General features: G+C 36.4%; 1 protein-coding gene across 5 annotated transcripts in view; it reads left to right on the plus strand.

Annotated features, from left to right (window-relative positions):
* The window catches only part of WDR47 (WD repeat domain 47), a 70,587-nt gene that overhangs the window by 14,656 nt on the left and 40,860 nt on the right, over window positions 1-15,071 (plus strand). For 3 of the 5 annotated variants that reach the window (XM_005663602.3, XM_001926649.7, XM_021090094.1), the window contains exons 2-4: window positions 5,422-5,588; window positions 8,901-8,984; window positions 12,686-12,770. In XM_005663602.3, coding sequence (XP_005663659.1) covers window positions 5,431-5,588; window positions 8,901-8,984; window positions 12,686-12,770 — 327 coding nt within the window. In that variant the 5' untranslated portion in view covers window positions 5,422-5,430. Of the gene's footprint in view, window positions 1-5,421; window positions 5,589-8,900; window positions 8,985-12,685; window positions 12,792-15,071 lie in introns of those variants that run through there. The other 2 variants (XM_005663599.3, XM_021090093.1) reach the window with 1 other exon arrangement.

A 15,071-nucleotide genomic window follows, 5' to 3' on the forward strand; every position in this document is an offset into this window, starting at 1 on the left:
CTAGGGGTTGAATCAGAGCTACAGTTGCCAGCTTGCACCATAGCCGCAATAACGTCTGCGACCTACACCACAACTCATGACAATGACAGATCCTTAACCCACTGAGGAAGACCAGGGATCGAACCTGCATCCTCATGGATCCTAGTTGGGTTCATTAACTGCTGAGCCACGAGGGGAACTCCTAGAAGCAAATCTTAAGGAACATCTTTGTACATATGTCTTTTTATATTTGCAAGTATTTTTGCAGAAATAGGTTCCTGGAAATAGAATTGGAATTGGTGTGTCAAAAAATATATGTATTTAAATTTTTCATAGATAAGAATTTCATGCTGTCAAATTCTCTCTCAAAAATCAATCCCAATTTATATATATAGATATTTTTTGGCTGTGCTCATGGCATGCAAAAGTCCCTGGGGCCAAGGATTGAACCTAAGCCATAGCAGTAACCAGAGCCACAACAGTGACTCTAGTTCTTACTGCTAGGCCACCAGGGAATTTCCCAATTTATATTCCTTTTTTTTTTTTTTTTTTTTTTTTCCAGTGGCCACACCCAAGGCATAAGGAAGTTCCCAGACCAGGGATTGAATCCAGGCCACAGTTGTGGCAACACTGGATCCTTTAACCTACTGTGCCAGGCTGGGGATCAAACCCATACCTCCACAGCCACCAGAGCCGCTACAGTAGAATTCTTAACCCACTGCACCACAGGGGAAACTCCCCCAATTTATATTCCTTTTTTTTTTTTTTTTTTTTTGGTCTTTTTGTCTTTTTAGGGCCACACCCATGGCATATGGAGATTCCCAGGCTAGGGGTCTAATCTGAGCTGCAGCTGCTGGCCCACACCAGAGCCATAGCAACATGGGATCTGAGCCGCATCCGCGACCTACGCCACAGCTCACAGAAATGCTGGATTCTTAACCCACTGAGCAAGGCCAGGGATTGAACCTGCAACCTCATGCTTCCTAGTCGGATTCGTTTCTGCTGCGCCACCACAGGAACTCCCCAATTTATATTCTTAACTCAATGTATGAAAGGGCATTTTTACCCACACTCTTGCCAACACTTGATGTTACCAGGTCTTTTTAATTTTTGCAAAACTAGTAGGCCATAAATTGTATCTTCTTTTAATATCACTAATGATGTTGAACATCTTTTCATAAATTTATTGGTTATTTCTAGTTCTGTGAATTGTCTATTCTTTGCTTATTGTTCAACTGGAATTTTGGGGGGATGTTGATTTGAAGATGTTATTTTTATGTTCTAGATGGCGTCCATTTAACTGTTTTTGTGTGTTGTATTTGGTCCTAGTTTGTCCTTTGTCTTTTAACTTTGTTTATGGCAACTACTGTTAAATGGAAGATTAACATTTTACATTTTTAGTGCCAAATTTGGCAGTTTTTAAATTTACCTTTTCTGGAGTTTGTAGCCTGTGTCTGCTTATCTTAAAAATGTTTAGTACTTTAGTAATTAAATATGTTTAACAATATTTGTGGGTTTGAATATAAAAATAACACAAATACTTTAATTCAAAGATTGAAATAATATTTGCGTTGGATTTGAAGTCTCAGTTTATGAAAAAAATACAGATCATTGGAAAATGTTATTGCTTTATTATATATATAATGAATACATGATAGTCATTACATTTCTAATTCTTTCTAGTTATTTGCAATTGGAAATTCATTACTTACGTTTTATATTTATCATTTAAAATTTTGGAATAAGTTATTGTACATGTTACAAAATTGAAAAGGTGCAAAAGGATATATTGTGAAAAGTTTTCTTTATTCTTTATTATCCAGTTTTCCTTCTTGAAGACAACCATTTTTATCAGTTTCTTGTGTCTTTTTCCAAAGATATTTTAAGCATACACACAATATATTATATATATTAATTGATTTTTTTTTTTTTTGTAGCTGTATGAAGCTGCACCTGCTTTAAACATAATTTGTTCTTGAGGCCAAAAATCATTCACAGTTCCAGAAGCTAAATTAAAATAATTGCTGAATAGAGAACAGCTGTCAGCAGTAAGAAGGGACACATGCTGCACCCCTGTTAAAAACGTTAGCTGATTAGCAGACGAGCTTTGCATTTAAAAAGGCTTTTCTTTTGTATGTTTACTCAAGTGATCTAAAACAAATCTATTTTCTTTCCTCTTATTAAACTGACTTTAGGATCAGAAACTTCTGATTTTTTTCAGACTTGGTATTTCACCCTCAGAATATATACTTCCTGTTATGGAAATGTGATTTGAAAACAAATTATAAAACTTGAAGGGAAATCACAGAAATTAGCCAAATTAACTCTCTTATTTTATGTATGAAGAAATCAAGGCCCATAGAAATCAAGTGACTTGCAATGCCACCCTTATATTTCTGAAGGATTAGACATGTACAAATAAATGATCTGGCAGCAACATGAGTTTTTAGAATGCTATTAAAGAGAGAGCTAGCATTTTTTCTCCCTCTTTTTTTTTTTTAAAGGAAAAGATGCAATAGTCTTATGTTATAGTTTGATATTTTATTAAAAAGCTTCCTAGTACTTCATATCCTTACCTGCATTTTTGCCTGTAAACTGAAATGTGAAAACACTACTATTCAGCGTTAGGCATTTGTAATTCTTAGAATATTAAAGAGAGTGGTTTTTATTGTTTAGGATGGAATTGGGATTTAATGGAGCCTTTCTTAAGCACTTTTTTTCTTGACTGTAAAATTTATAATGGCTTTGCCCAAATTCCCTTAATCTTATGCTTCTGAAGCATTCTTAGCCTTGTACATTCTTCTTCTTCTCTAATTTGTATTATGAGTAAGTAAAAGAACCTCATTGCAAAAGAACATTTGAATATCTATTTGTATTTGGCTAGAAAGCTACCACTGATTTTTTTTCATGAAACTTTTTCCATATCTATGTATGGAAATACACATTGAAGTCAATACATTTTTCTATCGCCTTTCTTTTTTTTTCTTATCTATTGTTAACATTTCACCTATAATCTTAGATTTATAAAAATAATTTATTTTTTGTCCCCTAATATATTCTTCTAATCTTAATTCACTAAGATAGTAATCAGTAGGAGTCCATATAGAGACCCCATCTGGAACTTAGTGTCTGTAGGTGTTAATTGTATCTTAGTTCTGAAATGCTAATCGCTTTCCGGCTGGTTTCCAGATAGGTTTTTTTTTTGTTTTTTTTTTTAAGAAAACTCTTGTTTCCTTACCTCACTTAGTCCAGATACTGGATAAAGGTAAACATTTATTTCTTAAAGGAAAAATTCAGAGTTCATGTTTTAATGATTTTTATTTAATAGTAAATCTGTCATTTAATATGAAAATACTGAAACATTCTGGACCCCTCTCCCCCCTCCCAAATTTTGTTTTCCATTTTCAGTGGAATACACTTTATTGTTGGTTCTATGTAAATTCTGCCCGGTAAGTAATTGTTCAAATGTACCATGGGGGGTAGATCTCCCTTGGATGTTATCAAGGCTGACTGGCTAAGTAGTCAGATGGAAGGGCCAGAGCTTTATGCTTGCAAATGGATGCTTGCAAATGGCTTTTAGAACATTTGGAAACAAAATCATTTACTCTGTACTTTTTAAAAGACATTTCATCATTGATTTCTTTTTTGATCTTAAGTAAATTTAACTATTATGAATACTTACTATGTACTGTACACCTCATTTAAAATATAATTAGTAGTTCCTAAGCTAGTAGTTCCTAATCTTACTGTTTTATAGCCTCCCCTGACAGGAGTATATTTATTACTGAATTCTACCCCTCTGAATTAGAGAAAAATTCTAGCTTTATAGTGATTAGTAGTTTAGGGAGATTAAAAAATGTTTATAAATTATACTCTTATGTATTAAAAAATGTGTATCTAATTTCTAAATTATATGGGTGGGATTTTGGGAACATCTATAAATGTTTTAGTAACAACACACAGTGGGTTAGGAAGAAATAATTCTAAGATATAGTCATTAAGCATATGCCTGTGTTTTATGTTGTATCCAGCAATAGTAAAGTTTATACAAATTAAAATTCTGGGTTGGGCAATTAAAATACCATGCATTTGAATTCTGTAGTATAGAATTAAAACTTGTTTTTTTAAAATTAATTTTAAAAACTCTGAGTAATTTTCAGTTAAGCTACATTTTCTGTATCTATTCAGAATCTAAAGTCGGTGTAAAATACGTATTTGTAAGAAGAACCTATTTCTTCTTCTCTTAGGCTTTATTGATCAGAAATGATAGCAGCATGAAATTTATAGTTATGATTTAAGTGGGACTATTTCCATAGCTTCATAATAACTCCAGAGTTACTTAGTACTTGACTGAATGTTGAATAATATGAGGCCTATAAAATGTTTAATATCATTGGGTGTTTTGAACATTAGAAAATTATAGTCTCAATTCTGTACTAAGTTGTATGATTGGTATATGGTGATTTAAATGAAGCGCCTTCTAAGAACTTAGAGATTAGAGAGGGACTTACCGTTCTTTTTCTGAGAGTTAAATTAGTAAAAGCCGTTGTTTTGCTAGTGAGAATTATCTGAAGATTTGGGGAACGCTAAAGTCTGTAATCAATGTACTCTAAGAGTAATCAAGGGAGACAGTCCTGAAATAGCAGAATTTATGGAGTGAAAAGATCAGTAATTTTATTGTAAACTCCTTTGGACAAAGTCTGTGCACAGGAGGGTGGTCAGCTCAGAAGATAGCAAAGGAAACTCAAAGCATGAGGAGTTGGGCAGCTGCCTGTTGTGGGGAGAGAGATGTGTGATTTGTCTGTTTCCTGAGGTGGGTATGTTCTTATTGTGGAGACAGATATGTGAATTTGCTTAGACTGATGTCATTAAATATTTGAGTCTTATAGTTATTTTCTCATGCTCTGTTCCCTGTCTACTCTACCACCTTCTCTACATAAGAGAAAAAATGTACTCCTCTGATGAGCATTCTAGTCTGCTAGACCTTTGCACTTCTCATTATGAAGAAATACATTGTCAAAATAGTAGACAAACTGAAAAAAAAAAAAACTTGTGTGCCTACATGTATATGTTTATATTTCTGTGAATATGGTTAAAGATAATGGTCCTGTGAGAAAGACACTGTACTGTACTCAGGACACACTGGCTCTGTCCTTAAGAAGTTTACAGAGTGTAGCAGAAATGTAAAATATTGTTCCCTAATACTTTGGAACCAAACAGAAGAAGGCTGGTTAAAAGGTGCAACTGAAGAGACAAAGGGAAAAAAAAAAAAAAAAGAATGATTTGGTTTTTGTAAATATTACATTAATTTTACTTCAGATTAACTATACTAAATATTTCTCTAAGAAACCTGTTTTGTGTAGTTTCTAGACAGGTAATAACACTTGGAAATAAAGCAATAGAACTAATTTTTGTTTTTGTTTTGCTTTGTCTAATATTTAGGCTATCAGCATGACGGCTGAAGAAACAGTGAATGTGAAAGAGGTTGAAATCATAAAGCTAATTTTAGACTTCTTGAATTCGAAGAAGCTTCACATTAGTATGTTGGCCCTAGAGAAGGAAAGTGGAGTCATCAATGGCCTATTTTCAGATGATATGCTTTTCCTGAGGTATGATTTCATTAGTACTGTGAGGTGTTTATAACTCCTTCCAAGAAATGTTAAGTATTAATGAGGTAATAGATACAATAAAGGTAAGTCTTCAAAAATCATGAAAAGGCTAAGTGTAATTTTTAAAATGTTTGTTTTTGTACCAACATCAAATGCTATCACTTACATGTGGAATCTAAAAAAGGGATGCAATGAACTTCTTTGCAGAACATATACTGACTCACAGACTTTGAAAAACTTAGGGTTTCCAAATGAGACAGGTTGCGGGGTGGGAGGATGCACTGAGGGTTTGGGATGGAAATGCTGTAAAATTTGATTGTGATGATTGTTGTACACCTATAAATGTAGTAAAATTCATTAAGTAAAAAAAAAGATTTATGAGTAGATGTGTCTGCCTTCATTAACTTGAATAAATTTTGGTTAATGAATAGAACAAAAAATAAATAAAAATAAAGTGTTTGTTTTTGTAGTGAACATTTACAAAATAAAGTTTTCTGTAGAATATTTTGAGGAGTAAGATCCAGAGATTCATTAAAAAAAAGAGTCCCAACTCATTGTGCTTGTGGCATCATAATAAAAGTTATTTGATTAAAAAATCAGAGACTCTGGAAAGTTAAAGTATTTCTGAAATTCCTTTTTGTTTAGCCATAGAAATAAAACATACTCATTATAGAAACATATTATTTGTAGAAAATGTAGAAAAGTAAAGAAAAAAAATTACCCCACCATCAGATACACTGCTGATAATTTTCTGTGCATATTAAAAGAACATAGCAGTTCAGTTGCATTTATAATTTCATATCCTGCTTTGTACATTAAATCATAAGGATTCCCCGTGTGATTACAGATTTGTGCTTTGAAAGTTTTTATTTTTTTATTTATTTTTTTGTCTTTTTGCCTTTTCTTGAGCCACTTCCGCGGCATATGGAGGTTCCCGGGCTAGGGGTCTAATTGGAGTTGTAGCCACTAGCCTACACCAGAGCCACAGCAACGTGGGATTCGAGTCTTGTCTTTGACCTACACCACAGCTCACGGCAACACCAGATCCTTAACCCACTGAGCAAGGCTAGGGATCAAACCCGCAACCTCATGGTTCCTAGTCGGATTCGTTAACACTGTGCCACGACAGGAACTCCTGAAAGTTTTCAATTTATTTAACTTCCTAATGATTTTCCTATTTTTGGAAATTAATTCCAATGTTTCTTAAATGCTCTAATGACCATCTTTTATACATAAGACTTTTTCTGTATCTTGGATTATTTCCTTAGAACAAGATTCTTGGAATTACAGAGCAAAAGAGAATTAACATATTTGCCAAAATGGAAAGCTAAATTTATATCCTTACTTGAATTGGATGGAAAAAGAGAAAATCAAATTTCCAGACAAATGTATTCTATGCTTCTGTGGTACCAGATGCCCTTGACAGAGTATAGATTCTTGGATATATAGTGTTTTTTTAAAATAGGAAAGTCTTAAGAAATGAAGTGTTTCTAACTCATGAAGAAGAAACTTTTTAGAAAGCTTTATTGTTTTAGGAGAGTTGGTTTAAACTTGTTGGACTTCCCTGTATTTAGTATTATGAATATCATTTAGCCCCAGGGAGCTTAGTCAATGGTACAGTCAGAAACCAACTGAGGCAGTGTTCCTTGGCCCTGTCTTTTAAGCATTGCTACTCCTGGAGTGGCTAGCAGTGGCTGCTCCTAGCAGTGGCTCTCATATCCCCCTGCAGAAAGTTGTTGGTTTGTGATGAAGTTGTACTGCTCTGAAATGAAATGCAAAGAATTATAGAATAGTAAGTTTTTCATTAAATTAAATGTATTCATTTTAAAGGGCTGGCCTTTGAAATTTGTGTCCCTCCTGCTTTTTAAATATTAAATATCCCTTTATAAAAAGGGTATGATAGGAGTTTCTGCCATGGCTCAGTGGAAGTGAATCTGACTAGCATCTGTGAGGACACAGGTCCCATCCCTGGCCTTGCTCAGTGGGTTAAGGATCCAGCAGTGCCATGAGCTGTGGTGCAGGTCACAGATGAGGCTCAGATCCCGTGTTACTGTGGCTGTGGCGTAGGCCAGCAGCTGTAGCTCCGATTTGACCCCTAGCCTGGCAACCTCCATATTCTGTGGGTGTGGCCCTTAAAAAAAAAAAAAGACAAAAAGAGATTATGATAAAGATTATGATTGCTTTTTATTAATATTCATTCTTTGTAGAATCAAAACTTGCCAGTCCAATGTAGATTCTCCTGGCTATTTATTCCTTTCTAAATTTTACTGTTTTTTAAAATGCATAAGTAGGAAAATTACTGTTATAAAAGAACAACAATATGAATGCCTTATACCTTTGGAAGTTCCCATAGACCACTTAAGTAGGATGAAATCTGATCTTACTCCTTACTGTTTCCATTCTCAGAGTATAAACTTTATTTTTTATTTTATTATTTTTAGGGCTGCACTCACGGCATTTGGAAGTTCCCAGGCTAGGGGTCAAATCAGAGCTATAGCTGCTGGCTTACACTACAGCCACAGCAATGCCCGATCCAAGCAGGGTCTGTGACCTACACCACAGCTCACAGCAATGTGGATCCTTAACCCACTGAGCAAGGCCAGGGATCAAACCTGCATCCTCATGGATACCAGGATGGATACGAATTCGTTACCACTGAGCCACAACAGGAACTCCCTCAGAGTATAAATTTTAGTGTCAAATGCTGCAAAGATGATGAATTCACAATTTAGAGCAGGGTTTTTCAACCTTAGCACTATTACATTTTGGGTCAGATAATTCTTTGTTATGTGTCAGGTTATCCTGTGCATTTTAAGATGTTTCCTGGCATTTCTGATCTATACCCAGTAGATGCCAGTAGCACCCCATTCGTGACAACCAAGAATGTCCCCAGATAGTGCCAGATGTCACTAGGAGGCAAAATTGCCCCCAGATGAGAACTGTAGATTTGATGAGAACTGTAGTTTTAACGAGACTGGAACATACCCACACTGGCCCCTAAATAGTACAAAATAACTTTAAACTGTAAAATTAATAGGGAAATAAACTTTTAGACTTAGTTCAATGTTTTTACATAGGTGAAAAAAGCACATATGTTTTAGAATGAGGAGTAGGTGCAGATTAAAAAGTTCTTCTCAAATAGCATAGGTTGTTACAAATAAGTTGTGAAAAAGTTTATTATAGTGGTTGAACTAAGTAAAATATTAATCTCATTAACTGCTTTGTGGTGTTCTAATGCCATCTCATCATCTATTCTGCTATTAATTAGTGTAACACAAATTTCATAGCATGCATGTAATTTTCTCTATATAGGCAGCTAATCCTTGATGGTCAGTGGGATGAAGTTCTTCAGTTCATTCAGCCTCTAGAATGTATGGAAAAATTTGACAAAAAAAGGTAAGATTTCATCTGAAATTTTTAGTGTCTTATCATTGGTAGAAGCTTGGCAAAACAAAACAGTAAACAAAAATTTAAAAACAAGACCTTTGCTAGAAAATAGTACACCCAATCCTATTGAGTTGAAGGACAGATTGCATGTACTTCACTTAGTTGAAAATCTAATGTATAACGTACTTGGTTAACAGTGTCAATATATAAGAGATCACAGGGACCACGTCTGAAGCTGTTGTTTCTTCATAATGGTATGAAGATTTTAAAGATGTCATTCCATTGTTTCCCGGACTCTGTTATTTCTGATAGTTATCCTTACTTCTCTTGTATGTAACGTTTCTATTTCTTCTTCTTCTACCAACTGCCTTCAAGATTTTCTCCTTATCTTTGGTTTTCAGCAATTTGATTTTGATGTGTCTAAGTGTGGTTTATTTGTAGTTTTCCTGCTTGGGGTTTGCTGAGCTTTTGGATCTATAAGTTTATGTCTTTCATCAAATTTGGGAAATAGGAGTTCCCATTGTGGCTCAGTGGGTTAAGAATCTGACATAGTATCCATGAGGATGGGGTTTTATCCCTGGCCTTGCTCAGTGGGCTAAGGATCTGGCATTGCTGCAAGCTGCAGCATAGGTCACAGATGTGGCTCAGATCTGGTGTGGCTGTGGCTATGGCATGGGCCAGCAGCTGCAGCTCTGATTTGACCCCTGAACTTCCATATGCTGCATGTGCAGCTATAAAAAAAAAAAAAAAAAATTGGGAAGTTTTGGGTAGTATTTCTTCAAAACTTTTTTCTGCCCCGTCTCTTTTTCTTCTAATAATGTGGTATTAGACAGACTGATAGTGTGCCACAGTTCTGAGACTCTGTTCCTTTTTTTTTTTTTTTTTTTTTTTTTTTGCTATTTCTTGGGCCACTCCTGCGGCATATGGAGGTTCCTAGGCTAGGGGTCAAATCAGAGCTGTAGCCACCGGCCTACGCCAGAGCCACAGCAACGTGGGATCCGAGCCAAGTCTGCAACCTACACCGCCGCTCACGGCAATGCCGGATCATTTAACCCACTGAGCAAGGGCAAGGATCGAACCCACAACCTCATGGTTCCTAGTTGGATTCGTTAACCACTGCGACATGACGGGAACTCCTCTGTTCCCTTTTTAAAAGCCATTTTTTTTCTGTATATTCTTCAGTCTGGATTATTTTTATTGATTTATTTTCAATGTTTATTGACACTTTCTTCAGTTGTTAGCAATCTGCTCAAAAACAATAATTTTTTTTCATTTCAGATACTATACTTTTTAGTTTCAGAATTTACTTCTTCTCTAATTTTTGGCTGAGATATTACAGTCTGGTCATTGGCTATATTTCCCAATAATCCTTTGAACATATTTTTAGTAATTGCCTGTTCACAATAGTCTTTGTTTGCTAATTCAAACTTTTACGTTCTGTCAGGCTCAGTTTCTATTGATAGCCTTTTCTCTTAACTATGACTGACTTTTTTTTTTTCTTAACCTGTCTAGTCACTTTTTAAATGTATTCTGCACATAGTGGATTCATTCTTGAAACTCTGGATTTCTGTTATCTTTGTTTGAAAGATACTGATTCTTCTTCAGGCAGGGAGTTCACTTTGTTATACACAGAATACATACTCTTGTCCCTCAGTTAGTGGACATCAGCTGAAATCTCTGCTCAGTTATTTAGCCTTCAGTCTGTTGCTTTCCCTGGTCTTTGGAGTCTCCCTTATATCTTCAGTTTCAGGGATGGCCAGGGATTTAGGCACAGTGTATACAGTAGATTTTGGTGTGTTGTTTCATTATGGTTTCTTTCTTTTTTTTGGATCTTCTAACCCTCCCACCACTTTTCAGCTGTTCTGACAGTACCAAACTTTTGGCTAACTTCTCAAAGCCTGAAAACTGTAGCTTTCTGCTTGAGTTTGGCTTACATTGTATGGAATGGGGAGTGTTCTCAGCTAGAAGGCCTTATTCACTTGAATCTTACCCCCAAAGTTCCCTTTTTTCAAGGATTATCTTCTCTTTAGTTGTGCTAGTTATGTTTTTCCTCAATGCTTTCAAATCTTTTTTTTTTTTGTATTTTATCTAGGATTTAATTGTTATTTGTGGAAAGGTTATACCGATAGAAGTTACTCCACCATTATCATAAGTGGAACCTCGTATTATTTACTGATAACCATGCTATGTGATACCTCTTTGCTTTTGTACATTCTTCATTTATCTAGAACATCGTTTCTTTCATCATTCTCTGCCTTTGCATAGCACATTCTTTTTTTTTTTTTTTTTTTGCTTTTCAGGGCTGCACTCTTGGCATATGGAGGCTCCTAGGCTAGAGGTTGAATTGGAGCTATAGCTGCTGGCCTACACCACAGCCACAGCAATGCTGGATCCAAGTTGTGTCTGTGATCCACACCACAGCTCACGGCAATGCCAGATCCTCAATCCACTGAGTGAGGCCAGGGATCAAACCCGAAACCTCATGGTTCCTAGTTGGATTCGTTTCAACTGCGCCATGACAGACACTCCTGCATAGCACATTCTTGATCATCTTCCAAGAGTCAGTTCTTGTAAGACTCTCACCACTTCTGGTAGAATTGTTTTCACACTCCTTTTAAATCTTGCTGAACCCTATACAGATTTTACAAAATTTGTTAGATGACCCTCTTCTTTTTTTAATTGAAGTGCAGTTAATTTATAATATTGTGTTAGTTTCAAGCCTATAGTATAGTGATTGAGTAATTTGGCAGATTATATTCCATTATAGGCTATTACAAGATATTGGGTAAAATTCCCTGTGCTATACAGTTAATCCTTGCTGCTAATCTATTTCACATATAGTATTTGTTAATCTCATACCCATATTTTGTGCCTCCTCACCCCCGCTCCCACTTTGGTAACCAAAAATTTGTTTTCTGTGTCTGAGTCTGTTTCTGTTTTGTATATATATTCATTTATATTATTTTCAGATTCCGCATATAAATCATATCACATAGTATCTCTCTTGAACTTATTTCACTAAACTTAATATTTTCTAGGTCCACTGGTGTTTTTGCAAATGGAGTATTTCATTCTTTTTTATGGGTGTGTGTTTGTGTGTGTGTATACACACCTACGTATTTTATATATACACAAACACCACAACTTTTCATTCCAGTCATCTCTTGGTGGCCATTTGGGTTGCTTCCATTAGATGACTCTTCTTAAAGGCAGGGAATTTTTTTTTTGGACATGCGTTTGCTGTTACAACAGTGCTTGAAAGAATGACTGAAGGTTCATTATTATTTTCTTTCAGCCCTTAGTAACACTATTTCTTTTTTTTTATTCTTTTAATTTAGGGCCACATTGGAGGCATATGGGAGTTCTCAGTCTAGGGGTGGAATTAGAGCTGCCGGCCTGCACCAGATCCGTGCTGTGTCAGCAACCTACATTGCAGCTCATGGCAAGGCTGGATCCTTAACCCACCTAACAGGGCCAAGTATCAAACCCTCGTCCTCATGGATACTAGTCGGGTTTGTTAACTGCTGAGCCACAGCAGGAACTCCTTAAAGTCTCTTACAAAACAAATGATTAGTCCTATAAGACAAACTTGGCCTGTTTTTTTTTTGTGGGTGTGTGTTTTTTTAGGAACCCTCTCATTTCCAGTCTTTGACAATCTTGTAATTCAGTTTTTTTAATCATTTTAATGTCTCATATTTTATTTTTCACAGGTTTCGTTATATCATCCTGAAGCAGAAGTTTTTAGAAGCTTTATGTGTTAACAATGCAATGTCAGCAGAAGATGAACCCCAGCATGTAAGATTTTTATTCCTGAAGGTTTGCGCCATAGTCTTGTTTCAGTCATAAGTATTCTGTTCACCAAAACAAAAGATTCGTATCACAAGTTTTCGAAGTGTCTATGAGCAGGGTGGGGCAAGGTCTGCTCTTTTGCAGATGTAGTACTTCAGTCTGTAGTGCTCCTGAATTTGTTCTGTGATTTAGGCAAAGATGAATGTCTGTCTGGTTGGAGTGGTGTGCTCCCCTCTTGTTTAAGGTGATTTAGATAGAAAAAGAAAAGATATTTGAGGAATTCTTTTGTGGTGCAGCGGGTTAAGGATCCAGTGTTGTCACTGCAGGGGCTTGGGTCGCTGCCTTGCTGCAGGTTTGATCCTTGTCCCAGGAACCTCCGTAGGCTGTGGGAGTGGCCACAAGAAAAAAAGATGTTTGACTTGATGGCTCCACATCATTGCTTCTTTTCTTATCCCAGAAGTAGATTGTGTTTTCTTCCTCTTTCAGTTTTTTCAATATTTCATTTGATTCAGAAGTGGTTTTTTTAAATAAAATATTTATTTTTAATGACAATTACAAATTTTTTTTGTCTTTTTTTTTTTTTTTTTTTTTTTTGCCTTTTCTAGAGCCGCACCCATGACATATGGAGGTTCCCAGGCCAGGGGTCTAATCAGAGCTACAGCGGCCGGCCTATGCCAGAGCCACAGCAGCTTGAGATCCAAGCCTCATCTGTGACCTACACCACAGCTTACGGCAACACCGGATCATTAACCCACTGAGCAAGGCCAGGGATCGAACCCGAAACCTCATGGTTGCTAGTCGGATTCATTAACCAGTGCGCCAAGATGGGAACTCCAACAATTTAAATTTAATGATATTAAATTCTTTTTTTTTTTTTTTTTTTTTTTTTTTTGTCTTTTTGCTATTTCTTGGGCCGCTCCTGCGGCACATGAAGGTTCCCAGGCTAGGGGTTGAATCGGAGCTGTAGCCAACGGCCTACGCCAGAGCCACAGCAACGTGGGATCCGAGCCGCGTCTGCAACCTACACCACAGCTCACAGCAACGCCGGATCCTTAACCCGTTGAGCAAGGACAGGGACTGAACCCGCAACCTTATGGTTCCTAGTCAGATTTGTTAACCACTGCGCCACGATGGGAACTCCTAAATTCTTTTTGATTAGAGTTACTCTTAACATTTTAATATTAGTATTGTTACACCCCAAACCAAGGAAATTTTTATTAAGTGCCAGTGAGTGCACTGAAATAGGGAAATATTTGCCAGATACTGATGTTTAAAAGTGGAGACAAAAAAAAAAAAAAAAAAGGAGTTCCCGTCTTGGCATGGCGGAAACGAATCCGACTAGGAACATGATGTCGTGGGTTCGATCTCTGGCCTCAGTGGGTTAAGGATCCAGCGTTGCTGTTAGCTGTGGTGTAGGTTGCAGACACGGCTTGGATCCTGCATGGCTGTGGCTCTGGTGTAGGCTGGCAGCAACAGCTCCGATTAGACCCCTAGCCTGGGAACCTCCACATGCCATGGCTTCGGCCCTAGAAAAGACAAAAAGACAAAAAAAGGTGGAAAGAATACTGGAGTAGGAATCAAAAGGAATAGTCTTTGTTCTTTGTCACTAACCACCTTAATTACTTTGGTTAAATCTATACCCTGACTTTTCCCAGATGTAAGATATAGACACTGTGCTACACCGGCTCTAAGGTTTTTTGCATTGTTAGGAGCTTATGATTCAAAGATAATATTCACTATACAAATTAATGTAATTTGTCTTTCAGCTAAGCTTCCTTTTGTTCTCTATTTGCACAGTTTTTTGGTAGAAATGAACTGTATATGCTACCTTTTTTCCCCAAGAAGCTAAAGATGTATTTTATTTTATTTATTTATTAAAAAGTTTTTATTATCATTGGTTTACAATGTTGTGCCAATTTCTGCTGTATAGCAAAGTGACTTAGTCATACGTATATATACATTTTTCAGTCTATTTTCCATCATGGTCTGTCCCAGGAGATTGGATATAGTTCGCTGTGCTATACACTAGGACCTCATTGCTTATCCATTCTGAATGAAATAGTTTGCATCTACTAACCCCAAACTCCCAGTCCATCCCACTCTGTCCCCCTTCCCCTTGGCAACCACAAGTCTGTTTCCATGTCTGTGAGTCTTTTTCTCTTTTGTAGATAGATTCATTTGTGCCGTATTTTAGATACCACATGTAAGTGATATCATATGGTATTTGTCTTTCTCTTTCTGACTTACTGTAGTTGGTGTGAGAGTCTCTAGTTTCATCCATGTTGCTGCAAATGGCGTTATTTTGTT

This window comes from Sus scrofa, chromosome 4 (assembly GCF_000003025.6).
Source record: "Sus scrofa isolate TJ Tabasco breed Duroc chromosome 4, Sscrofa11.1, whole genome shotgun sequence".
Classification (NCBI taxonomy): domain Eukaryota; kingdom Metazoa; phylum Chordata; class Mammalia; order Artiodactyla; family Suidae; genus Sus; species Sus scrofa.